This window comes from Pristiophorus japonicus, chromosome 9, assembly GCF_044704955.1.
Source record: "Pristiophorus japonicus isolate sPriJap1 chromosome 9, sPriJap1.hap1, whole genome shotgun sequence".
Taxonomy (NCBI): Eukaryota; Metazoa; Chordata; class Chondrichthyes; family Pristiophoridae; genus Pristiophorus; species Pristiophorus japonicus.
The window spans coordinates 99,978,730-100,006,325 of record NC_091985.1 but is presented as its reverse complement, the minus strand read 5'-3'; the positions used below and the strand labels follow the sequence as shown (position 1 = coordinate 100,006,325).

Here is a 27,596-nt window from a genome sequence, read left to right as displayed (position 1 = left end):
GATATGAGAAGCAGCATTGCTATTTTAAATGTGATTTACATTCAACTCAAATACCTGCAAGTAAAATACCTGCAAATCCATTGAAAAACGAGAATGAACTGTGTGAAGATCAATTATTAAGCCGTTCTCGATTTAACATACTGTATAGAAGAGCGGCACAAAGGGTAGAAAAATAATAGGATTAGTATTTTCACTTTGTATTATAGATTCACTTTACTTGATGTATTTTCAGCCTTGTGAAATATCCCCCGATAAGTAACCGAAAATAACAGAGCCGTGGTTAACAGGTAACATCACGGAAATAGATAGTCGAGGACACTTTTTATTTACAAAATAAACATGATATAATATAAATATATATTTTTAAAACTACACACGCACAGAAAGGGTCAGCAACCTCCACGAACAGTTGCTTTTGTGCGAGAAAGTGAAAGAAACCCATTGACTTGATTTATGATTTAATTTACAATTATATACAAATGTAAATATATATTTACTCTCTATCCATCTGCACAATCTGGGCTCACGTGTATGCCATCGAAATTTCAGTAGTCTGTAATTCTAATCCTCGTTTTGCTATTTATACCGCAAAATACTTTTGAAACCTCGTTCATTTTCCCAATAATTAGCTTTATGAATAATGTCAACCTTTTTCTGTGGTTGACAATAATAACAGACACACATTATATTTCTACACACACATGTGTGTGTCTTCTCGTTTCTGATGCCCTGTACTTGTGCAGAAAAAATGTAAGCTCTCTGCTTCTTTGCGTGAATTTGGCCAGTAACCCTGTGCCCATGAGTTGCAGGCAGCCCTGAGCTGGCAGAGAGAGCGGCGGGGGGGGGGGGGGGGGGGTTGCTGGAGTGGTTTTGAGAGAGAGCGAGAGAGAGGAGGGGGGGATGATGGATTGATTGGAAGCAGCCTGAAGCTGCGCCTATTGGATGGCTGTGGCTGTGTGTGTGTGTGTGTGTGTGTCTCACTCCCTCTCCCTGTCTCTGATCACTGGGGTTTGTCCAGCCCCGTGTCCCTGGGTATGTATCATTGGCTTGCTCTCTCCTCTCGCCCTGCCCAGCCACCTCCTGACGTTCAAGTTCGCGGGCACGTCACGTACGCACTTGAACTTGGTGGTTTTAAAGCCATGACGGCTATCCCACAATCCATCTCCATCCGCCATCTTTGTATTATTTCTAATTTATTTTATGTCAAGCCATTGATGAAGATATTTTCTCTGGAGTCTCCTTCTTCCCGCTCCCGATGTGACCGAGCATGTCTCGCCGCAAGCAAGGCAACCCTCAGCACTTGAGTAAACGGGAATTTTCACGTGAGTAGCTTTGGATTTTTTTTTTGTTCTTGCACTTTTCTCTCTCTTTTTTAAAAAAAATTAAAAAATCTTGTAGTTGCTCACATGAAAGTAGAGAAGGAAGAAGAAGAAGAAATGAAGATAGTTGAAGTGATGGCGAGCGGGCGGGGAGGGGAGGGAGAGCGGCGCTGCGCTGGGGTTTGACAGCAAGCGGTCAAGTGGAGGGAGCGGGGAGCGGGGCAGCTCGGTGCGACCCCAACCGCCCGGCGCCGCTTGCACACTCGCCCAACTCCCCCTCCACACACACACATACAACTCCTTGAAGGAAAGCATGAGGAGAAACCCTGCCCAAAAGTGCCGGTGTGCAGCCCGGCAGAGTTTGCCATCAGCCCGGGGTATTTCCATTCTCGCTGGCATGCTGTGAATTTGCACCATTGATCCTGCAGCCCTAAAGGGCAGGCGATCACCGGCTGTCCGACTCGGCATTTCAGCTCCCTCTCCCTCCCTCCCGCCAGCCGGGTGAAATCGCCTCACTTTACCCTCGCCCGCAACTTTATTTACCGCTTAACTTCGGGTTTCCCTCTTCCGACTCTCTCTTTTTGGAAGATTTTCAAAAAAGCTGGAACTTGATTGTGATTGGGAAAAATCTCGTGCTGAATGTTTACAACAAGCTGGGGTTCCCGCGTGTGCGGAACCTGCAGCCCAGCCCAGCCCCAGCCGCCCGCTTTCATTCTCGGATTATTGCAAAGCTCTCCGGCCCCCCCAGCCCGGTAAATACAACATCCAATAGCACGGAAAGCGGCAAACTCCGCCAGGCCGGTTAACCCTTGGTGTTGCTCTGACTGTGGGGCCGGCGCGCAGTCTCCGGCCGCGCTGCGCTTTTTTTTTGTCGCTCCAGCTCGGCCGGCCGGCGCTCACACACGTGTAATGGGAGTCTGTGCCGGGGGCCAGCAGCCTAGACACACCGCCCGGCCGCCCCCCCCCCCCCCGCGGGCCCGACAGCCCGGCCCCAGACACACCGCCCGGCTTCAGCACCCCCACCACCCGGGCCGGCCACTCACGGAGCGGGGCTCGGGGCTCGCTGCCCACACAGCCGCCTGGTCCGGCCTGGCCTGGCTGGAGATCGGGGCAATGGCAGGGCTCACCAGGAAGTTGGTTGCATTTCCTCCCCCATCCCCCTGTAAAGTGTTAGCCCAGCTGACTGGGGAGGGGGGGAGCTTTCCGTCTCTCTTTGTGTGTGTGTGTGGTGGGGGTGGGGGGTGGATGGCACTTTTCGGTGTTTGGGGCAAAGCCGTCGGTTCCTCGCCCGATCCACGAGTGCTGCTGCCCGCTGGCTCTCGGGGCGCGACCGGGAATCCCGCTCATGGGGCTTCAGGTCAAGTGGAAGGAAACGGGTCGGTGTTGGCGGGCTAGCCCCCAGCTCCCCCCCCCCCCCCCAAATAAGACCCGGAGAATAAAATGTAGTCAATTTAAAAAGTAGGTGCTTCCTTTGCGTTTTAAAACCCTGAAAGCGATGGTTGTAGAAAAGTGCATTTGTTTCCAGTAAGCAAGGAAGTGGAGGCAAAATAAACGGAGTAAAAAGTGTGTGTCAATGACGATCACAGCCTTGTGGCTTTCTATATATTTCTATTTAATAAAGTCCACGTTGAATTGTGTAAATGCGGAGTATAGGCAGGGTGGTTGGAGGGAGATGTGTCAAGTTGTTTCGGTGAGTGTGCAGGGGAGGGGGTCGATGTCGTTGCTTCAGTCGCTAGGAGGCAGAGTAACATCAAGAACCAGCCTTGCTTGCAGGCTGCAACCTGCACAAACTTCAACACCATTTCCTACCAACTGCTCGCATTTCTTCCCCCTCCCCCCCCCCCCCCCCAACCAAAAAAAAACCTAACGAAATTGAAAACTCCCCAAAATACTCTCCGCATCAATGGCCGTTTCCCATCTGATGATCTTCCAGGTAAAGGAATCTTTTTGAAGCTAAACTTAGACTGTTACCTGCATGAGGGCTCGGCGCACCGAGATGCACTCGCCTGAAGTTCACTGGGTGTTGAGTTAAAACGTATCAATCACTGAATAAAAGCAGTCAGTTTTTAAAAAAAATACAGCTTTCCGATTGCAATAACCCCCACCCCCCTCCTCTCCAAAGAGAAGAAACGTGGAGCAAAAGAGAATTCCTTTTTTCTTAAATAAATACAATTACTAATATAAAAACAAAGTTGGTTCAGTAACAGCAGCCGGTTGTTTGTTGTGCGGAGCGTTTGCTTTGATCCACGTGTGCGGAGTGTGGTGATCGCTGATCGTTTTATTATTGCGGGAAATGCTTTGAAACAAAACACACGCCCGAAACAATGAGGGTGACTGGAGCCTCGGCGAGCAAGTGTTGGTTTGTTCAGACTCCCTGCTCTTACTCTCGCTTTCACCTAACACTTCGACAGATTTCACCCTATACTTTGCATCGTTCGTAACTTTATCGCCATTTGCCAACCCTTTTCGAACCGACACTTCTCGATAGTTTTGCGAAGTGACATTTGTATAAAAATCAAGTGAGACTTCCAACAATATGCTGCAAGCTCGTCCAAAGGTAGTTGCGGTCACTTCTATCCAGATAGGAAAAAAATATCGTCATATTGTTTTGTAGATTTTGACAGCTGGAACTCGAGATTTTTATTGGGAAGACAGTACTGTGTAAATACTTGAAAACAACTCGCGGATTTATTGAGAGCTGAACGTAAAGGTGTTAAAGCCGCTTGACTCTAGTGTGCATGCATCTGAATTATACTGTGTGCAATTCTCCCTTGCTCTGTTTCAATAATAATAGCGATTACAAATTACCGAAAGCAGGTTCCAAACCTTCTGGTATCGTAAATAAAATATCTATTCTCACGGTTTGATACGGTGTAGTTTCTACTTTTATATTGTCAAGAACGACAACATACCGTTTCTGTTTTTGAAAGCTATATTAAAGCCCAAAATCAACCTTCTAGGAGTGGTACAATATCAGCTCAGTACAAGTAGCAATAAAATTACATCTTCAAATGCATGAAGCAGGATTCGTAAGTGTCGAAGTGTGGAGTTTTAATATTTTTCTGCAATAAAGCTGTTAACTTGGAGAAAGGATAGATCATAGATGAAATAATAGCTCAATGAGTATGTATATGCACATGTTCTGCATATTTATGAATATGTACTTGACTATTTCAAATCCATTGCAAAGATATGTAGGGCTAAGCTTCTGAATTAAAGTGCATGGCTTCTTTACTGATTTGTGATTTAAAATCAAGACATTTTAAATGTACCATATTTGAGCCTTGTTATGTGTGCTTTTTTATTGGGGTGTAGCCTTACCACAGGTGCCATTTAAAAACAAAACAAAAGACAATGAAAAAAAATCCCCCTTCATTGGAATCACAAAAAAACAGAAGTAAGATAACTGAAATAAATTTGTGCCCTTTGCCTTCCCTTCCTCACAAGTTTCTGTTTTCAGTGATGAGCTTAAAAACAAAGTTTGCAAGATAATTATTTCTTCGTTACACACACTATTTTTCTCTTCAGTGTCAGTGACATTCCATTCAATTGTCATGATTCTTCTAAATAAATTCCCATTACAGGTAGATATAGATTTGCATATTTTACTCATATATTTTATATTAATGACATATTTAAATGTCTTAAAATGTACATTTTATATCTCAGTAATTTATAAAACATTTTTTTTAAATAGGGGGGCATTTGTTTTTAATAGTAGATGGCTCAGTGTCAAAGTTGGTTGCCAGGTGTGAGCAGGTAGGAGGTATATTCACATTTAGTCTAATTAGGAGTCATGAAATGGATACCGTAAGGTGGTTGGCTCTCTCTCTAACAGGGACCAAACTTAACAACCTGATCAAAATCCTATAGTTGCAGAAATGTTTCGTAAACTTCAAAAGCCTGTTAATGTAGAATTAAAATCTGTGTGTGATTCTCTGTGGTTTCAAGTAATTAAAACCAATTTGTTAGCTTTCTGTGGAAAGGGGTTACGATATTTTGTAAAGGGAGGGCAGCCTTTCCAATGCTATTAACATTTATGGTAAAATATTAATAAATTAATGCTTTTGTATTCAGTCCAGTTAAGTGCAGACAAAATGGGTATTTGGGTTCCCATCACGAGCCTTTAACAAAAGCAGCAAGGGAGGCAAGAGCTTCTATCACAAAGCCAGCCCATCCTCGGCATGTAGAGCTGTGTAATGTAAAGCCACCAGCTGTTTGAAACGAGTACTAAGACGGGAATAATCAAGCCAGTTCCTCAGTGCCAAGCAAACCCCTTTATTTCAACAACATTAAAAAAAAATGATAAAATAATTTTGAGGGGAAAAAACTCCTGAAGAGTCTCTTGCTGTAATTCCACTGTACTTTAAATGCACAGCACTTCCCAAATCAATCAGGTCATTGATAGGGAATGTAATGTTACATTTGCCTGGTCTTCCAGTAAAACTTACTCATTTGTAATTGTATGTTTTTCTTTTGTGGGAGAAGAAGATGTATTCTAAATCAAATCATACTCTTCTGAAAACTTCTGCGCTTTTGTAGATTTATTGCTGTGCTATGATAAATATCAATGAGGATCTGCACAGTTCAAAGGAAGAACAGGGACCCCCTCCCTCCAAATACAGCCGCTTATACTAACCTGTTCTGTTACTGAAATAGTTCTGTGGGGAAAGTTGGGGAAAGAAAGGTTGGAGTTAAAGCGATTTGCTGAGAAGAATCGCCTGATTTATGTTAGTTTTGCTCTTTTTTGTGTTTCTCTGCTGTAGCTGATTCCCTGGAAGCCATTCTCACAGATGAAGAAGAGGAGCATGGCACCTTGGGAGCTCCTGAGGGTGACCACGACCTCCTTACCTGCGGCCAGTGTCAGATGAATTTCCCACTGGGGGACATTCTAATCTTTATTGAGCACAAAAGGAAGCAATGCAATGGCGGCCTCTGCTTGGTCAAAGCTGTGGATAAGCCACCATCGCCTTCTCCCAGTGAGCTGAAAAAGGCATCCACACCTGTCGAGGTTGGCATCCAGGTCACACCAGATGATGATGATTGCCTATCTACATCATCCAAGGGAGTTTGCCCCAAACAGGAAAGCACAGCAGCAGGTAAAAAAAGCAAACAAAGCACACCCCTACACAAACAGAAACAAGCAGAGGAAAGAAAAACACAAGCCTTATTGTATCCTTTCTTTTTTTCCTGTTTTTTTTTTGCTGCTTTAATCAAAGTGCTGCTGCTAGTCCCGAGTCTATATCAGCTGTCAGCATTTGCACTGTAATTAAACACAGCCCCATGGCAAAGTGACATGGGTGACCTTGACTTTAAGATGCCATTTATACTAGCCAGGCCAGAGTTAAGAGGGCAGTTGCTGAAGCGCACAGACATGCTTATTCGAAAGTTTAAGGGCATGTTGGAAATTTCAAAGGTTGGTTTGACAGGAAAGGCCACTCGATGCACCGTGCCTCCTCAGTGGAATGATAAATGCCTCTCGTACTCTCTCTGTTTTGTGATGTGTTTCTGACAGATGTATCGTGATTTTTCTTTCTGGTGTGGGTTCCTCTGCTACATTTCATCCTCTTTTGCTCTCTCTCTTTCTCTCTCTCTCTCTCTCTCTCTCTCTCTCTCTTTTTCCTCACTGCATGTGTGTTACCCTCTCTCTTTTTCTTTTCCTCTTTTTGTTTGTCTCTCATGCTCTCTGTCTCTACTCTTTCCATCTTTCTCTCATTCTCTTGAGAAGTGGTGTCAAATCAAAATTCACTTTATTTTCTTCATTTATTTAAAAAGTCGTTACAGAAATTCCATAGCAATCTTTCTTCTCCTCTGTTTGTTAGTTTAATTTTGTTTGTTTAACATTTTTGTAGTTAATCATATTCAGAATATTGGTTGCAAAAATACCAACGATGTAAACATTTTTAAAGCTTTTATACTTTAAGTTTATACTGAGTGTAAATTATGGCTACATTCTGCTGTAATACTTAGTTCTCTAACTCATTTGAAATAATCAAATATCCGTAAATCCTCTTTGCAGGCGCTTTGTGACGGGAAACTTGAAAATAAAAATTGAATCAATTATTCCATTCTAGGTCGGCACCTTGTTTAACATCCGAGTTGTGACCTTAAGATTTTTTAATGAAAATGCTTTTATTTGAGGGAAAGTTAGACAGCTTATACTAAATGTGTGTCTTGTTTCCCCGTAACTATGATTTCTGGTTTGGAAACTTTTTATTTCTCTTTTTTTAAAATAAAATCTTAAGTCTATATGCACATTAGTTCCTTAATTATCAAAGCTGTATCTAATCCAATTTTGTTATAATAGCTCACAGTTTACATAGCTGCTCTCATCAAAGATGCAAAAACCATCTAAAAAGCTTTAAGATAAAAGGTGCATTTCAGATTATATTTACTTAATGACAGCTAATTATACAGGAAGATACCCAGCACATACTTAAAGCAGAAAAATGCTTTTATTTAGATTGAAAATTGAAGTTCAGATTTTTACCTACAGTTGATAATTTATCTAAACAGTGAAAGAAAGATATGTTTCTACCTTTTTGTGTGAAGGTTAGTGGGTTGCATTATCATTTCAATAAACGTGAAGCTGCTGTATTACTGTGAGAAGTGGGTTAGAGATTCTTTGAGGGGGACAAATAATGCAGTGACCATTTATATGTGCTGTCTGAGATGTGAAGGAAAATGAACACAAATACACGGCATGATTAATGAACCAGGAGCCTGGCGGAAGGGGCTTCTAGCCTTTAGAGACTGAAAAAGCCATGCTAAATCGCCAAATATGGTGTATTGCTTGAGTGATGCAGCCTCCTATTTACATATCGAGGAAAGCCGCTCAAAAGACATACCACACAGCCACCGTCAAACAAATGTGATCCAGATTGCTTAGAGCGGACCCTGAAAGTCAGGAGAGAGCATAGTAGATTTAAATGCATTGGACCGCAGGCACACTGACATGCACTAGTACAACAGACGTTCAAACTCACAAATGGGATATATTGATAGACATAAGTCGCTTCATCCGCATGAAAAAGAAAGACAAGCAATGTTGCCCTGAGATGCACATTTTCAGGAGTAAAATGGTAGAAGATGTTTTATTAAACTATTATCAATAATTTAATAATCTAAGTTGTAAAGACTTGAAAATTCCATAAGAGATAACATTACAAATGTACCCTTTTAATAAGCTATATTTTACAAACTTAGCAATGTATCTATACATATATGCTAGAGCTCCCTGCCCTGGCACTTCCTCGCTTGCAGTGGTTGGCAAAGTTTCAATTGTTTCTCTTGATGATTTTGTTGTAATTTCACTGCCCACATTCACAAAGTTGTTGCTGCTGTATGTATTGATATCATGTCTTTGTTTTGAAAAAGTAGGAAAAGATTCCTGAGAAATTGTTAGCCTCCTAGCCAAGTTGTCACGCTCAAGCTTGTCATTGCCCAGTTGTGGAATATTGTAAAGGAGGTGTATATTGAGCTTTTCATTACATTAAACAGATTGACCATTAAAAGTTTTATTTATTGCCCATTTTGATGGTGCTGAGCTTTTAAGTGTACACGCACGTGTATTCTGAAATGACACAGGAAATAAACATTGCGTTTTTTGTTACTTGAATATACTTGACAATGGATTGTGGTTTGCTTTGCTAAATCAGGTTAGATGAAAGCTTTTGTATTTCCAGTTTCTGTAAAAAATTAGAAGCAAGGCTGGTAGTCTAATGTGGTGCATGTTTTGTTAGCCATGGTAATCAGCTACTGTCCTGTGACACCATCCTAGCCAGGGGCGTCTGCACTCCATTCCCTTTGTGATAATTAGTCCTTGATGAAATATAAAAAGAAGTGATGAGTTTATTTTATATATTTTGATCATTTTTTAAAACTCAATAAAAAGAACTGCATTATTTAGCAGAGAATAATTTACCGTCTGAATTTTTACATTCGTACTGGTAAGGCTTTGTGGAATAAAGGCATTTTAATGCCTAGTCGGCCATTCCTGGCACCACGCCACCTCTTTCCCAAAAGCTCAGAGCACTGGGTATCTTAAGCATTCAGCATCGTGCTCTGTACTGGTTTCATATTGAACACTGGTTCAGCAGTGCTGACCAGGCCTGCTGGGTTCCTCTCATATTTTATGATATTTTTCTCCTATTATTGATTTGGCACTAGTGTCTTGACATGTTGCTTATTCAGTGTCTGCGAGACACCTTGGCACTGGAAAGAGCAAGGTGCAGGGTGGATGAGGTCAACCCTGATCCCAGCAGGGTTTTAGTGTTCTTCATTTGCCTTTACAATCAGAGCTCAATTACCAAGCCCGAGTGTGGCCCTCAGGTGTGAGCTCAGATGGGATCATGTAAATGTCCTGCGAGATGCGATGCTGTAATATTAATGTTATTCATGAGTGCACTGTAATATTGCGCTGCACTAGAAGTGGCAGCTCTGGGCATGGCACCTTTTGGGAAATGGGCACAGCCCTTTTTTGTAAAGAAAGAAATTAGAATTTTTCTAAAATGTTTCATGGTTACATGATGAATGTTGACTAATAATGAATGAATTGTAATATGCAGCATGTTGCCAATTTCCCCCCTCACTAAACTGAAAGTTATCGGCAGTGTGTGTTATAGTGCTGTCTACAAGTGTATCTGAGCAGCAAGATCCTTTTTCTACAGAATACCAAATTTAAACCACATTTTAAAATAAGCGTTCTGATCGTTACTTTAAATATTTTGTATATATTTTTTCTCAAATTAAGCAACTGTCGTGTGTATTGACTGAAAAACATGATGCCAATTAGCTGGGGCTCATTCAGCGTGAGATTAACACATTCTGTACGACTCTGAACGCACATTTAACTGGGAAGTTGTGCCATTTTTATGACAGTTTAATGTAGTATCCAAATAGGTCGATGAATCGTTTCAATAATGAGAATATTATTTGATCATTCAAATAAACAGCCTTAATATGCATGTGGAGGGAGAGGAGAGAGGAAACAAGAGAAGCAGATTTTCTCACCGTCCATTATAAAGTCAAACAGTTTGTGTTGAATCAGCACTCGATCAATTAACTCTTGATGCTAACTGGCAATTTTAATAGCTGATTCTTTTCTTGTTTTGTGTATTTGATCATGGCATGGTACAGCATGGAAAGCCATAGTTATTGTTTAACATGAGAAGTGGGTTGGTCAGAATTGGCATTGGGAAAGAGGGAGAGAGCGAGTTCATCCCTCTTCATGATATGTAGATAATGAAGGGTTCTTCCAAGGCAAGCTCCTGTTCTTGGGAAGCTGCCTTATTCTTGCAATGTTGTTAATATACAAGTGTGGCAGACGGTTCGGAAGAACGCATGCCCGCAAGTGTTTTGCTCTCGTAACTCCTGTTTTTTTTTAAATGCTCAAATGACTGGCTATTTTGACAGAGCAGCTGCTCGTCATTTCCACAGCCATGTTGATGGGTGTGGTGATTGTGGAGTTCCATGATGGACCTTGATGGAAAAATAACACCAGTGGGGCACAGTACCATACGGTGCAAATATTTATGCATTCACAAATTAAATATCAAAGAACTATGATTTTGTGCTGTTTTATTTCCATGAAACTATGGTAGTATCTATTCACTTTATTGCCTGCTTCCTGTATAACACCTAGTATTTGATCTTGCTTCATATTCTTGGAAAATTACAGAAAATGTACTGAGGGGTGTCAGGCACTGAAAGATTGAGGTTTGGGTCGACATGCATGTGTTTGCACATCTGATGAAAACCTCAAAATATAAAATAATGTATTTACCCTTTGTCCTTATTATTGTGGAGATACCCACTGTCTGATGCCCAGAGGTTGTAGACTGATTGTTGTACTGTCTGCTGTAGTCCATCATGACTGTCGCAGCAGTTTTCCAGTAAGCTAATTGCCGTGTGTTTGTATGTGTGACTCATTGTTCGATAACTGTCGTTGGGATTCTGAACGAAAGTTGGGATCCATGGAAGTCACTGTATGTTAATGTTCTGGTGTTTTTATTGTTCCTGTGGCTTGGCTTGAGGACCCTTGTTTGTAGCAAGCTTAGATTAACAGACCTAATATTTTTGCATTAAAAAAACTTAAAGAAATGGCTTAGAACAACCTGCGCTTCCTGGATGAATCTTGCTGATAATTTACCAAAGCTCATTTGAATTTTAAGCACTTCTTTAATCTTCAAAGGCTAAATTGCTTTATGAATATGCATGGTGTGGGCAGACTTTAGTTCATTACCTAGTTGTAAATTCTAATGACCATTAGGTCCTCGCTGTAATTGCCAATTGTTTTGCATTTTTGATTGGCCTATTAACATGTGCATTCGGCACGCATCAGGCTGGCTTGTCAGGATGTTGCAAAAGAAAAGGTGAAAATTGTTTGTATCACCAAGATTTGAGTATTTCGGAGCTTGGAAAATTGATGATGTAAATTAAAGCAGTGCTATTTTTTCCTCTTTCCTCAAGATTGAAAGTTCAGCAAGAGATTTGACATATTTAATTTACATGATGACTTTGCACTCCTTTATTAATGCAATTTGCATATGAAGCTGTTGTTAATCACTTTTGATCATGTTTTCTGCATTAGCACAGAAGCTGCCTCTGTGGCTCTTTTCCCAAAGATGCTGTAGTCAAAAGCTGCAAGCCGCCCGCTTCCTCCCAGTTCTGCTATGCTGAAAGCATGCTTCAAAGTTGTTAATATTCAGTGGAGAAACAGTATCCAGAACACAAATAAATTATTAAGTGCATGAACTTTTTAGACAGTAAGATGAACTGATGGGGTCCATCTGTGAGTTCCAGGTTTTTTTTTCCGTGTGTGCAGCCCTATCTGACTTCGTAGCCTTTGGTCCCAGTCCAAGTGCATGCATAATTGATTCCACACGCACTATCATTTTCTTGATGTAATTGCTTTAGTAAGATACGATGAAATCTAATGGATAATTTACGTTTTTCCCTCTTTTTAAAAAAAATAATTAAAAACTGGAGGAAAGGGAGGGGTTGGGAGGTTTAGAAGAAATGTCCAGAGATGTTAAAGTATGAAGAAGGTGTTCGGTGCCACATTGTTTGTTCTACTCTTGTGTGTCTGGAGAGCAGATAGAAAGGCTCGACTTTGGCAATATGCCCTCTTTTCTCAACAAAATAGTTAAAATACCACTAAATTAAATCCTGTCATTTTTACAATTTGATAAAAATGGTTGCTAAATAATTTGGGGGAAGGGAAATAGCAAGTCCCCTCTCCTTTCAGTATTTGGCCAGTGATCACTGACAATGCAGCAAGACTTTAATGTATTGGAGATTCATATTTAATTGTTTAAACCATTGAACACAGCCATGCCACATAACAGGAAAAAAACCAAATGTACCTTATTGTCTGAGTTTGTTGGAGACAATCTGGCTCTGAAAAGCTGTAAGATTTCATCAGATGTAGTTTAAAAAAATATATTTTGGGGGGGGTAGTTCTGTTACTACAGTTTGACGAAAAGATCAACTGATTTCAAAATGCTGCTTTTATAAATGAGCTTTGCATCGAAGGAACTATAGTTAAAGGGATGTAGGTTCTGTGTCTGACAATGCAGTTCTATACTAAGGATTTCAGATGTAAGGAGGCTTGATCACAAACAGTGGCGATTCTATTCAAATTAATATGGGGGACGAACCTATCTGGCTCCTGTCTATCTGGATTGAACAGTAATTGTTCAAGATGCAAACATTGAATATAACTCTTCTGAGCAGCTTCCCGTACAGTACATTGCATTAATTTGGGAATACTGCCCTTTCTCGGGGATAGCCTTTGTTCAAGCTGAAACACTATTTTGGTTGGTGTTAACCTATTTTCAGTTGCTTCGATCTCTATTGTTGTGGTTTGTAATTCTCACACTGGGGAGGAAAACCAGCTTGGGCTGAGTAAACATGTGAGAGTTGTTCTGTCCTTCTGTGTATTGCAAGAAATGCAAACTGAATAAAACCCATCATATAAATGTGAGTAATTATGAGCAGTCTAATAGCTGTAGATTACACACAAATTCCATAGAAAGTTTGAGCTTAATAGCTGCTGGTTAATTTTTGGTCTTGATGAATCCACTTTAGATGTTGGTAGTACAGACAGCATGAGGCTGGGAGAGTCGATGGGTGTCGCTGCTCAAAGACTGCGTGAATAGCGACATCGGTTTGAATCGGTCTTTAATAAATCAGCTTATTGACAGCTTGAGTCCGACCTGTTCGGCTGTATGCTCCCTATGGTAATTTCCCTAGTTCAGATCAATCTGAATTGGTTTCCCTGTGCAGACGTGAATGGATTCAGCTCACTGCATGAGCTGTTAATGAACCAATCTGTGCACACTAGCACAGAAAATGGTTTATCTAAAATAAACCACCCCCAGAGTAGATTTATTAAAGATCAATCTGAACCTGATGCTGCCCTAAATGTGCACAGATACAAGTGATCAAGAGCAAAATGAAGTACTTTAAAATCTCCAATGTACACTGAGGCAAACAGAATTAGGGACGTGTGATGCTAGCAAGGGACTATGGAAGGGGGCAGGATGAATAATATGTCAAAAGCTTTTTCTAGCAAGGAAAGTTTTAGCAGATGAAATGTTTTCCAAACTTATTTTATTTTTCACAAGTGAAACACTTGAAGTGAGTGAGGGCAAGCCACAATCATATATTTCCCCCTCTCTCTACCACGTTCCCCTCTGGATCACTAGTAGCGGCTTTCAAAATCTGTTACTTACTTACAATTTACTTTTTTTCATCAGAGATGGGTGTAATTTTTTTAATATTAATTTCCAAAGCAGAGAAACAGTTCACTTTCTTTTCATTTCATATATCTTTTGTGTTTTTTCTCCTCTTCAGCTTTTTATTAAACCTAATTTGGCCGGGAGGGGCTTATGCAGAGTGGTCAAGCACATCTGCTCGTCTGAAGACGGTAAAGAAAAGGGGTTAGCAGCACAGGGGCAGCAGCACAAAGGGAAATTGTACATTTGAACCATTAGTCTCTTTAGCCTTGGTGCAGCCAGACTGGTTTAGCAGACAGAATGATAGATTGCTTTGTCATAGGTCCCAGGGTGTGCCCTGAACTTGAAGCACTTTGTTTATCCCGAATAGAAAGGGAAAGGCAGACATAATCTATGTCTAGCTTTTAGGAGCTGAGGGGTAGAAGAGCACAGTAGACTGGCAGGGTGGATGAGGGCTGGGGGGAGGGGAATGGGGGGCCCGATGATGGCTGTCCATTAACAGATGAACTTGGCTTAGGTCCAGACTTTTGATGAAAGTGTCATAGTCAGTGAGCAGTTTTTTTCTTTACCTGCTGACTACATTAATGCTCCTGGGTCTTTTGGCTGAGGGGGAAAAAAAACGACACGGTTCAATTTTTATCTTAGAACCAGTTGAGACTGGTCTGCCTGGCCTTGCGGGCGGGCTCTTATCGTCTTTCCTGGCTTATGTTGTAAAGACTTGTGATAATGCCAGTAACCCGAGGGCTCTGGACAGGAGAGAGAGAGAGAGAGAGAGAGAGAAGGAGGGAGGGTTTGGTGTTTGTAGAAGCAAATTAAATTGAGAGTCTTTCATAAATGGGAGAGGTTGAACTTGCCCTATAGAAATCATCTGCAAACTAATCCACACGTGGTGTCTAGAAACGTGATGTGACAGCAAAGGGAGGGGGGAATACTAGGACAAAAGGATGCTTTGTAAATGATGGACACAAGACTGAGGGAAAAGGGGTGAAAAAAATAATTTAAAGGAGCTGGCGCTGGCATATTAAAGCACAGTCTGGTGAAACGTGGAGCTGCTGGTGAGGTGTTAGCAGGGCCGCATTGTTCCTCTAATTCCAAAGAAATAATACACAGAAAATCAATGGCCATGACTAGTGATAATTTACAGTACTCTGAGTGCTAACTACTCTGGTGCTCGATGATCAGCTCCCAGTACAAAGAGCAGCTCTCCAGCATTTTATTTCTGTCACTATGCATCATGCCTGTTGTAGGTCATCCTTTTTTCTTTTTAAAAAAAAAAAATTTTTGTTTCCTCACACAATCTTAACGCCGTCCTTGTATAATTTATGAGTGTCTTCACACGCTGAAGATTTTCATTGCAGTTTACTTTTGGTGTGTAGGTGGGAGTTGCACAGCGGTGATATCACTCCTTGTTTTGTGGAAAACCTTTTTTTTTTGGTTTTATATTTTTTTGTTCTCTGATCAGCTTAACGGGCTGCTAAGAATGGAAGGAAATGCCTCAGGTTCACAACCGAAAATCTAATCAATACTCCAGCATGGAACTGACAGTTCTTCTGAAGCTGCGGTTCTAAAATATTTATACTTAAGACTTCTTGAGAAAGCAGCTTTTTCTTTTACCCCAAAAGCCATGATTCAGTATTCAGTACGATAGATATCATCATTATTGTACCACAGCCTTTGGGATGTGGATAATTCTGCAGTTGTGAATTTGTCTCCGGCTTTATTTTTGCTTATTGCTCATTTTGTTTTTTTTAGAAAAGCACAACTAGATTAGTGTTGTGAACTTTATGAACTATATTATGCTGTGGCACAGCAGAGAGTTTAACAGTGTAGGGTGCACACAGTGCTCCATATGTACAGTATTTGTTCTCAGACTCCATTTTTAGTCCTTATGACCAGATTTAACTATCTACAGTGACCCTCCCAAAGATGAATAGACTGATTCTGATTTGGACCTGCAGTTATAGACCACCTGTCTTTAAATATCGGCAAACTCCACCCTGAACTAGTTGCTATAGATTGACTTTGCTTACTTCAACAGTCTACTTTTAATTATTGTTTAGCTGCAAGAGAAAGCTCTATTAGATGGTAAGCTAGCTAGCACATTCAGGCGTCAAAGTGAGCAGTTCCAGCCGCTTTCCATTGCTAGTACAGACATAGATACCTATATAGTGGGAGTAATTCCTTCAAGGAGCAGTGTGGCTGAAGCAGGGTTTATTTGTGGTGGGGAGTTGCTGAAACTAAATAATTGCATTTTGATTTGAAAAGAAGAAAACTCGGAGCGTATGTTTCAAATATTGAAAAGTAGGAGCGTGCTCTTAGTGCTCTCTTGAGGGAGGCTGCCTTTTTCAACTTGGGTGACTGGCAACTTCATGGCGTGCATTTAGACACTGTTTCCTAGTTGGGTTGTAGTATGGGATTGGTGGAGCAGGCCTGCTGTTTCACGGATTCATGGAGGGAGGCGGGAGCTGGTTTGTGCTCTCAACTTAATTTAAAAAGCTATTAGAGAAAAATAATTTTTAATAACTTATGAAAAAGATGTGGTTCATTGTTCCTTTTATTAAAGGAGAAGCCTGAGCCTACCTAGTGAAATGAATGGAGTTAGTGTTATGTAAGTTAGACATTGTTTATAATGGCATAAAAGAGGCCAAGTTAATTCTAGAGTTGACCTCATGTTTGAGACTTTAAATATTGCCGAATCTCAACTTTGGAGTTGTGTCCAGATCAGCAAGACCTATCTAAGGACTTGGGTCTCACCCCAGCAACATATTTAGATGGATATGGAGATCTGATGTCAGTAAGCCTTGCCATTTAAGCTTCTCTTCCCCTCCCCTGCCAATGGGGGGAAGGAACCAACAGGAAGATTTGTAGATATATCTTTAGTTTTCTCCAGCTAAGACACCTGCACTGAAACAAGAGGGCTGCTACACTGAAAAAAATGAAAGCAATGACAAAGTTTGGACTTGTATTATCGCAAATGGCCACACGTGGCATTTAGATCCTGAATTGTGAGCATCTGCTCATGTTTGACCCTTGGGGTTTAAAAGTAAAGATGGATTTTTGGTGTCATGTTCAATGAAACTTTCCTATTAAAATGAAATATGATGTTTCTGAAAAAAACAGCCAAATGATGAGTTATATAAAAAAAAACTTTACAAAGCATTATAAGATCTCAAAGTATTTAAGTGATTTTTTTTTTCTTCATAGGGAGAATAAATTAAATCTAACCTGATATCTCGCTGTTCACAAACTCAAAACCGACTGTCTGGCTGCTATTTGAAGGGCTCCTGTGTTACCAGCTTACCACGTGTCATTTTGTACTCTATTTCCAGATGATAGAAGGTGTCAGTTATCTTTTTTTTATCTTCAACTGGACAGTGTGAATGCAATGATACTACACTTCATGTCAGTTGGTGAAGCATGGCACGGGGTCCAATTGAGGATGTACCTGTTCTTGAATTGTAGAAGTCGAGTCATTTTAGGAACCCACGTGTATTTATTTAGTTTTCTTCTCTATAGGCAAATCTGCATTTGCATTACTACAACCGAGTGTGACTGGGATTTTGCAGGTCACTAAGTGGCCCTCTAAGTGAGACCAAAATATGATTACCAGTAAAATTCCCCAATTCTTTCTTATCCCCCAGCCAGGAATATGTAGCTAAAATGTTCTTGATCCAGGAGAGAAACTTTTCTCTATAAAGTTTACCTTGTGCTTTTTAAAAAAAAACAGAATTTGCAATTAAAGAGTGTTAATGCCACGATCCATTAAATAGCAGCATTTAAACATTGCAATATATGCCTCCCCAGTATGGGTAGTTGTATGAGGAGGCTGTGTGCAGGCAGGAAAATTGTTATTAGTGCGGCTTGGAAAGCACCAGCAGTAAAACTTTATTCCATCCAGCAGGTTATTGGTTCAACCATCAATGCTGCCACTTTAGAGGCAGGCGTAGTGATGGTGCTGTAGTGATACTATTATTAGAAATTAGCCAGAGCTCGCTACTATTTGCATGTTCTCTCAAGAGCTTCAAAATTCTTCTGAAAAATTCTTCCTTCATATTGTCATTTTATAAATGATGTCGAGGCTCGTTTCCCACCTCTTTGGAGAGACCTGTGCATTCGTATATTCAAGTGCTCCTGACTAAATACTATACCTGTGCTCACTGAGGTGTGTATTTACTTAACATCCCTTGCACTGTGAAACTAATAGAATGCTTGCTAAAAACTCCCCTAAAATCACAGAGTTAAAAAAGGTGAATTCCTAATTTCCAGCCATTGAAAGGGAAAGGGACTTTGATGAAGAGAACACCTGGACAGCACTCGTGTGCTCTCATTAGATTGCCGCCCATACTGCAGGCTTTCGGTTGGCTCGGTTTTTGTTTCACAGTAAACAGGCACATTCCTGCTGCGTAGCCAGTCTGAAAAGCTTTCAAATGAAGACAACGCACCTATAGGGTCTGCAGGCTCTGAATGAAACTACTTGAAGCACGGCATTCTCTGTTCTCTAAAATGTATTTGAAAAGATTGTCAAAATGTTCCAGGCATTTTATTGTTAATGTACAGTAGGATGCTCCCGCTAGGCCAGCCGTAGCTCTCTAATGGGGTCACCAGTGTCAGAAAGTGATGTATGGATTATGTTTACTATGGCATATTTTGTTTGCAAGCTGGGCCGTGAGATTGGTGGAGATGATAAATGAAGATGGCCCCCTGTTTCACAGTAGTTCCTGCAGCTGCCAATCTCCAAATCAGTAAAACTCATTATAAGCCAGGGAGGATGTTTCAGTGTATATGACCAGCTCAGAGTTGGGGGGGATTCTATCATGAACAGTGAAGGACCTCCTGATGCAAGATAGAAAGGAGGTTACCTCACACCTCTGTGACCACAAGTTTGACGCCAACTCAAAATTATATCCTGGATCTTCAGTGAAACCTAAAGTACCTACTGTTGCACATAAAAGGACAGAACCTACATTATGAGTCCTGTTGACTACCTGCCTGAAAGAAAAAAAGAGAGAGAGAAACCCAAGCCACAAATGCTGTCTGCACTTGTTGATCTACCAGCAGTGATTTAAAAAATCATGCCACTGTCAGAACGTGTAACAATGATGGCATTTTATTAATACCATTCATTTAAAAAGACTAAATTTGGCCTGGATTTCCAAATAAATGCATCTACTGTGTTCTAGAATTGTAACTCTGGTCTGGTCTTCCCTAACTAATGTTGCTTAGGTGCCTTTGGATCTCGTAAATAGAACTGTATACATCCATACCGACTGTATCTTCTTCCGTATCCATATTTGAATCAGTGCACCGCTTGTCCTGATTCTCAGAGTTATTCTGCCTGTCTGGTCTCCCAAGTAGAGTTTCACCACGACGAGATGGAGTTGACGCCAGCGAGGAGTTTACAAAATTGATGGGGGATGTTTAAACTCCCCACCCCCCCACTCACCCCGACAGTCCCCACTATCCTTGAAATGGCTGTCATAGCATGAATTGTGCTGACAATGCATAGTTCACATTTTAGGTCTCCTGATGGTGTTGGGGTCTGCTTTGGAGAAGGGGAAGGAGTTCCATTGTATTCAGCAAAAAAAGTTTTAGGCTTGCCACCATTTCCCAAGTCCAAAACCCAAACCGGGGGAGTGGGGGTGGTGAAGAATGGAGTGGAGCAAGGGATCAGATCATGGTGAGTTTTGAGGCTCACATTGCAACTGGTGAAAACTCAACATATCTTTAAAAACATCAATTACCTGTATACATACCACAAGGTATAACATATAAGTAAGGGAAGTAACTTTTATTACAGAAAGCAGATCTTTGCTGTCCCAGTCTGTGTGGTCTGAGATTGGACAGGTGGCAACCCTACTAATGTTAAGACTATTTTACTGTTTACAATACACCTCAGTTTATGCTTCTAGGTTCTTTTTTAATTATCAAGTTGGCTCTTGTGAATTGACCCCTACACCTCCCAGTCTATCAGGTTCCGCTCCACCACGATTCTATTCCTTTGTGCAGAAAGCCAGCTGAGGGGTGAACAACCCACCTCAACATCGACCCACCTATGCTCCCTGAACTAGTCAGTAAGACTTGTGCACGAGCAAGGTTATTATTTATTCCTTCTCTGTTTATCCCTCTCCTTGCAGTGTGCTTATTGTATCTTTGCTTTCTTAATAACAGGCACTGCATTCTAAAAAGTAATTAATTGCTTGAAGTGCTGTGAGACATTGTATTGTTAAAAGGCACTGTACAAGTATTATTATTGGCTCATTTTAATATTAGACTTGACCAGACAGTGCTGTGTAGATAAAGAATAAATTGTTGAACAGGATCAATTTTGAGCAAACTCAGGAGAAATAATCTAATTTGAAATCAACTGAATTAGTCAAATTTTAATTTCCAGCTATGAGTGAATTTTGTGTTTTTATCCGTGGAATAAATAGAAGTGCTTTCCTCCAGGTTTACTAAACACTGTTTGGGGCAATTGGTTTTCCAGCAAAACAAAAACATATGAGCTGATTTTTAAAGTTTGGAGTCTTGATTCTCAAAGGCAATTGCACACATTCTACATGTATAAGTGCTAAAATTCTATTCGCATGAACATTCTGTGTACCTAAAGAGGAATTCTGCACGGCCAGTATACGGCCACTTTAGTGGTTGAAGGAATGCTCTTTGGCATTTATTTACTCCTGTATCTATCTATACCGGGCTATAAATTTTTATATTAAAATGTTACATCTAGCATCATTTTGTCTATCACACTTCAGATGTCCCATTTTGGCATTATACTTTGAATATCACACATACATATACAAATTTCTGTGTTCCATTTGCACTTAATTGGCTTATTTTTATTCCTAAATGAGCAGTAAACCATTGTTGAAGAGGTGGAGAACATACAAATAAAACACACAGACTATCAATGAAGGCCTATTAAGGATGTATTCCTACTTCTGCTCCTATTTCGTATGTTTATGGAAATAACAAATCAAAAATGAACAGTCAACCAAATCTACCAATGAACAAAAGAAGGGAACCAATCAAATCACTCAAAATATTTTATGACATCTTTGTTTTCTCAGTTCCTGACATATACATTGTTGAAAAGAAGTTCTCCAGCATAATAAATTTTAAAAGTTACACATTTCACAAACACACTTTTAAACATAGCTTATACAATTGCCTTCTTGGTCTTTGAATGGCTTCATAAACATTTTTGATTGGAGGCCTTTTTGTGGCTGAGAATGAAATCTGATGTTTGTGGCTGTATGCCTGTTGCAAACCCTTATCCCGGGATTGTTAGCCGACCATTTTTCTCTGAGGTGTTATTTATGGTGCAAGCGCTGTCGTCTGACTGCAGGTGTGATTGCTTTGCATATTTATTGCGGGGTCCATTAAAAAAATTATTTTGAAATAACATTTTGCAGTTATTAATTGCTTTCCATTCGGTATACTGCAACAGTCATGATTTTTGGTATACCACGTGTATAGCCAATGACTGTACGATTACACAAGCGTGATTGCACTTATTTTCTGTTTGGCGGCTTGATTACCATGACTTTCATTTTTAATCATTGATGTTTGTTTTTTTAATATGTCCTGGAAAGATTTTTTGAGCACTCGGTTGTTCCAAGGGCAGTCACGGCCTGCGTGCATGTGTGATCAAGTGCTATTTTATTCCCAGATCCTTGTCATATCCATTTTCCAACTTGGAACAGTTCCCCTCGGCAAACAACAATTGAACTGTGATTGCCTTGAGGTTCAGTTTATTGAACAACTGTTAGACTTTATGGCATTAAAAGGACACAGTTCACCTTCCCAGCAAAATAATACAATGGACCAGAATTTCCTCAATCCAACTTGCACCGTTTATTATGCTTAATTTTACACTGCTTTCATGCTGATCTTGTTGATAGAAATTTTGTGAGAATCTCATTAGCAAACGGCAAAACGTAAAAATCAGCGTAAAAGAAACAAAAATCAGATTAAATAATTGGGGCCTGAGAAAAGCATAGACTAGATGCCATCTTCCTTCTTAAAGTCCCTCTTTATCTTATTGATGTTATGAAAGTTAAAGTTTGAAGCTATCATTTAAGAAAATGCGATTGTGGAGGCTTTTCTCTTTTTAATATAACAGATTCTGATGGCAAAGAAAAGCATTTATAGAAAATAAAGTGCAAGTCTTCCTCAGGAGAAATATAAACCAAATCGCTATAAAACACCAGAAATAATGACTTTGGGTCCTGCTCCATCCAAAATTATGGGTGTAAATTTGTGCCCATTCAGAACAGGTGTCAATGCAGGAAACTTGCATTCTCTGATTTTTTTGTTGTTGCATGGGGATGAAGATCAGTTAATAATCTAAGTGGGATTTCAGTGGCTTTAACTTGGGGATGTCCAAATGATTGAAGAGATTTGCGTGTCGTGATGTTTTGGCATAAAACTGGTGTAAATCAGTTGCGTACGAATTTCTTCCTGGGGGGGGGGTGGGGGGGAGGGGCGGAGTTCAGCTCCACTGTTATGCCTGTTTTCATTTCTAGGAAATCCTGAGCCATTGTGTAGCACGCAACACTCCTCTCCTTACAAAACAGCATATCATCCTACTTACTATGAGTATGCCATGGGAGATCTGCCAATATTTTAATGAGTTTATACTTTCTCTTTCACTCTTTTCTGTTTTTGGCTTGTCCTCAGTATTCCTGTCCACCTTTGTATGTCTGATCACATTTCTCTAAAGATGCAGAGAACTGTGTTAGCTTTGCCTTTCTTATAATTTTATTTTTGCCTTGGATGGGATCACCAACATTCAACACTATGTCTAGGGAGATCTCTGGTTAGTTGAATGTGACTTTTGAATTTTCTTCGTGTCCATATGAAAGGGCTGAAAATGAAACCCGAGGTGCTGCCCTGCTCTGTGGCCCTGCAGAAAGCTGCTTTAGAGGGATTGTAGGAATCACAAGCTTCTTCTGCTGTCATTGGAGCTGTAAAGTGAGCTTTGTTCATAAATAGCAACTATTCCAAATCCAATTGCACCATTAACATAATTTAGTGTGTTTGTGGAACAAAACTACTTCCCTCCAAATGCCTGTTTAAAATGTTCCTCACTAAGTGGGTTGCCATCAAGTTGGTGTAAATAGTCTGATGTGATCCAACTCCTGATTATGGTCCAACTTGTCTTATGATGTAATACATCTAGAGGGAGATTGCTAGCCTTCACTTATGCCATATTTTCTTTGTGGATATTGTTGCAGTTTAGGACCAAGAACTGTTGGGTAAGATCCCCCACTGTACAATAAAAATAGATAATTAAAAAAAAACTATATACAGGGTATGTTAACTCCCTGTATATAGTGAAATAGAACACAATGACCAATTCAAATCTGACTGAAACTAAAGGAAAACATGGAATAAAATAGTAATTGTATTTCATCAGTAAATTTTAAAATGTAATGTTTGTGTTTTCTCTTTCTGCCCTCAATCACCTTCTTACACAAATCTATCCTATTCATAATGGAGAGGGAAGGATTGTCTATCTATGGTTAGACCTGTGAATCAGGCAATGCTGCACTTTGGTTAATCCACCAGGAGGTGCTCTTGAGCAGCAAGGAAGGAACTCCTATCTCCCCTCCCCCTTCCCAGACAGCACCCCCCTGCCCCCCCAGCTGAGACTAGTTTAATCTGTTTTCCCCTGAAGGCCGAGACTGAGACTGGCCCCTCTAGGGGTTGCCAGAATGTGAATGTCAGTCCAGATTCTGATTTGAACTCTGGTCTCCTATTTGAAAGTCCTTTACTGCAGGGTTGTGCTATCAGGCCACCCCAGTACAAAGTAATTTGGAGAGAAGCAAATTGTTACCAAGTGCCACTCTTGCACTTACTAGACATATGCAGCCATTCCCGGTAACTGTGAGCGTGGTTAGACACAAGCCTTTTGTTGGTCTTGACCTATTGCACAGAACAGGATTCCACTCTGTTTTGCATTTTTTTTTCAAGGCTGTGATCAAACCTGTTTACAGTTTCTCAGGTGCTTGATGTCTGGAAATTGAAAATGTCCCTCCCATGCAGAATGCCCTGCAAACTGATCACAACACTGACTGTTCCTAATGGAGACCCCCAGCCCCCCGCCCCCCCACCCACCAGTGTGCGGTGAGGCTGTTTGCTCTTGGAGAAGGGGAATTTGAGAAATGGAATGCATACCCTCCACGGCAGTGGTTTTTGTAATGCTAGCTGCTGTCAGTAAGGGAGCCAGAAATCCATTTTGTCACAATTTATAAACCTCGTGTGCAATATCCTTTCTCAATTCCTGTAGAAAATGTACAATCTGCAGCACAGATGGCAAACGATGGTTTGCTTTTTAGCTCGTTGAGTTCTGTAAACTAACCCTTGTTGAATAAATGGAATTCTATGTATACCTTTTTTATGTGGAAGGTAGCACTGGGATTTCTCTCTTTCCTCCATCTTCACTGTAATCTGTGTCAACCTGGCTTTGTTCTTGGCACTCTAGTCTCTTAAGTGAGAAGGTTGTGGTTCAAGTCCCACTCCAGGGCTTGAATATATAATCTAAAATGACACTTCAGTGCAATAGTGAGGGCGTGCTGCATTGTCGGAGGTTCCATCTTTCAGATGGGGCAGTAAACCGAGGCCCTGTCTCCCTGTTCAGCTGGCTGCAAAAGATTTCATGGTGCTATTCAAAGAAGAGCATGGAGCTCTTGTGTTATGGCCAACATTCGTACCTCAACCATCAACAGCAAAAATTAGCTAGTCATTTATCTCATTGCTGCTTGTAGGACTTTGCTTTGTGCAAATTGGCTAGCATGTTTACCCACATAACAACAGTGACTGCACTGCAAAGGTCATTCATTGGTTGTGAAGTTGTTTGGGACACCATGGGAATGTGCTGAGATGATTTATAAATGAAGTTGTTCTATTCCAGTGGACAATAACTGTGTGTTCTTTTTAATGAACAGGTTTCTTTATGCCGCTTTACATTCTAATATTGTGAGCTTGCTCTTCCTGCTCCCAAAAACCCCAAGACATTTCTAACTGGGTCCCATCTGGTCATCCCCCTGCAAAACAGATACACTGCTTTGAGTGCTGTTGAGGGAGATGACTCATCAGGGGAGAGCAGCAGCAGCCAAGTTCATGGCACCGTGGCTGGCTCTGATGTACAGGAGGGCATGAAAAAGAGTGGGAGAGCTATAGTGATAGGGGATTCAATCATAAGGGGAATAGATAGGCGTTTCTGCGGCCGCAACCGAGACTCCAGGATGGTATGTTGCCTCCCTGGTGCAAGGGTCAAGGATGTCTCCGAGCGAGTGCAGGACATTCTAAAAAGGGAGGGAGAACAGCCAGTTGTCGTGGTGCACATTGGTACCAACGACATAGGTAAAAAAAAGGGATGAGGTCCTACGAGACGAATTTAAGGAGCGAGGAGCTAAATTTAAAAAGTAGAACCTCAAAAGTAGTAATCTCGGGATTGCTAACAGTGCAACGTGCTAGTCAGAGTAGGAATCGCAGGATAGCACAGATGAATACGTGGCTTGAGCAGTGGTGCAGCAGGGAGGGATTCAAATTCGTGGGGCATTGGAACAGGTTCTGGGGGAGGTGGGACCAGTACAAACTGGACGGTCTGCACTTGGGCAGGACTGGAACCAATGTCCTAGGGGGAGTGTTTGCTAGTGCTGTTGGGGAGGAGTTAAACTAGTATGGTAGGGGGATGGGAACTAATACAGGGAGATAGAGGGAAACAAAAAGGAGACAAAAACGAAAGACAGAAAAGAGATGAGTAAAAGTGGAGAGCAGAGAAACCAAAGGCAAGAAACAAAAAGGGCCACTGAATATAAAAGGGCTGCAGGAGGGGTCAAAACTAAAAATCATGGTTTAAAAACTAGGATGAAAACACTCTACCTAAATGCACGCAGCATTCGAAATAAAGTAAATGAGTTGACGGCACAAATCATTACAAATGGGTATGATTTGGTGGCCATTACAGAAACATGGTTGCAGGGTGGCCAAGACTGGGAATTAAACATACAGGGGTATCTGACAATTCAGAAAGATAGACAAGAAGGGAAAGGAGGTGGGGTAGCTCTGTTAATAAAGGATGATATCAGGGCAGTTGTGAGGGATGATATTGGCTCTAATGAACAAAATGTTGAATCATTGTGGGTGGAGATTAGAGATAGTAAGGGGAAAAAGTCACTGGTCGGCGTAGTTTATAGGCCCCCAAATAATAACTTCACGGTGGGGCGGGCAATAATCAAGGGAATAATGGAGGCATGTGAAAAAGGAACGGCAGTGGTCATGGGGGATTTTAACCTACATATCGATTGGTCAAATCAAATCGCACGGGGTAGCCTAGAGGAGGAATTCATAGAATGCATACGGGATTATTTCTTAGAACAGTATGTAACAGAACCTACAAGGGAGCAAGCCATCTTGGATCTGGTCCTGTGTAATGAGACAGGAAAAATAAATGATCTCCTAGTAAAAGATCCTCTCGGAATGAGTGATCACAATAGGTTGAATTTGTAATACAGATTGAGGATGAGGAAGTTGTGTCAGAAACGAGCGTACTATGCTTAAACAAAGGGGACTACAGTGGGATGAGGGAAGAGTTGGCTAAAGTAGACTGGAAACAAGGACTAAACGGTGGCACAATTGAGGAACAGTGGAGGACTTTTAAGGAGCTCTTTCATAGTGCGCAACAAAAATATATTCCAGTGAAAAAGAAGGGCGGCAAGAGAAGGGATAACCAGCCGTGGATAACCAAGGAAATAAAGGAAAGTATCAAATCAAAGACCAATGCATATAAGGTGGCCAAGGTTAGTGGGAAACTAGAGGATTGGGAAAATTTTAAGCAACAGCAAAGAATGACTAAAAATGCAATAAAGAAAGGGAAGATAGATTACGAAGGTAAACTTGCGCAAAACATAAAAACAGATAGTAAAAGCTTTTACAGATATATAAAACGGAAAAGAGTGACTAAAGTAAATGTTGGTCCCTTAGAAGATGAAAAGGGGGATTTAATAATGGGAAATGTGAAAATGACTGAGACCTTAAACAATTATTTTGCTTCCGTCTTCACAGTGGAAGACACAAAAACCATGCCAAAATTTGCAGGCCACAGGAATGTGGGAAGGGAGGACCTTGAGACAATCACTATCACTAGGAGGGTAGTGCTGGACAGGCTAATGGGACTGAAGGTAGACAAGTCCCCTGGTCCTGATGAAATGCATCCCAGGGTATTAAAAGAGATGGCAGAAGTTATAGCAGATGCATTCGTTATAATCTACCAAAATTCTCTGGACTCTGGGGAGGTACCAGCGGATTGGAAAGCAGCTAATGTAACGCCTCTGTTTAAAAAAAGGGGGCAGGCAAAAGGCAGGTAACTATAGGCCGGTTAGTTTAACATCTGTAGTGGGAAAATGCTTGAAACTATCATTAAGGAAGAAATAGCGGGACATCTAGATAGGAATAGTGCAATCAAGCAGACACAGCATGAATTCATGAAAGGGAAATCATGTTTAACTAACTTACTGGAATTTTTTGA

General features: G+C 40.9%; 1 protein-coding gene across 3 annotated transcripts in view; it reads left to right on the top strand.

Moving 5' to 3' along the window:
• Window positions 1-1,079: 1,079 nt before the first annotated feature.
• The window catches only part of bcl11aa (BCL11 transcription factor A a), a 166,878-nt gene continuing 140,361 nt past the window's right edge, over window positions 1,080-27,596 (top strand). For 2 of the 3 annotated variants that reach the window (XM_070889611.1, XM_070889610.1), the window contains exons 1-2: window positions 1,080-1,322; window positions 6,086-6,418. In XM_070889611.1, coding sequence (XP_070745712.1) covers window positions 1,268-1,322; window positions 6,086-6,418 — 388 coding nt within the window. In that variant the 5' untranslated portion in view covers window positions 1,080-1,267. Of the gene's footprint in view, window positions 1,323-6,085; window positions 6,419-27,596 lie in introns of those variants that run through there. The other variant, XM_070889612.1, reaches the window with a different exon arrangement.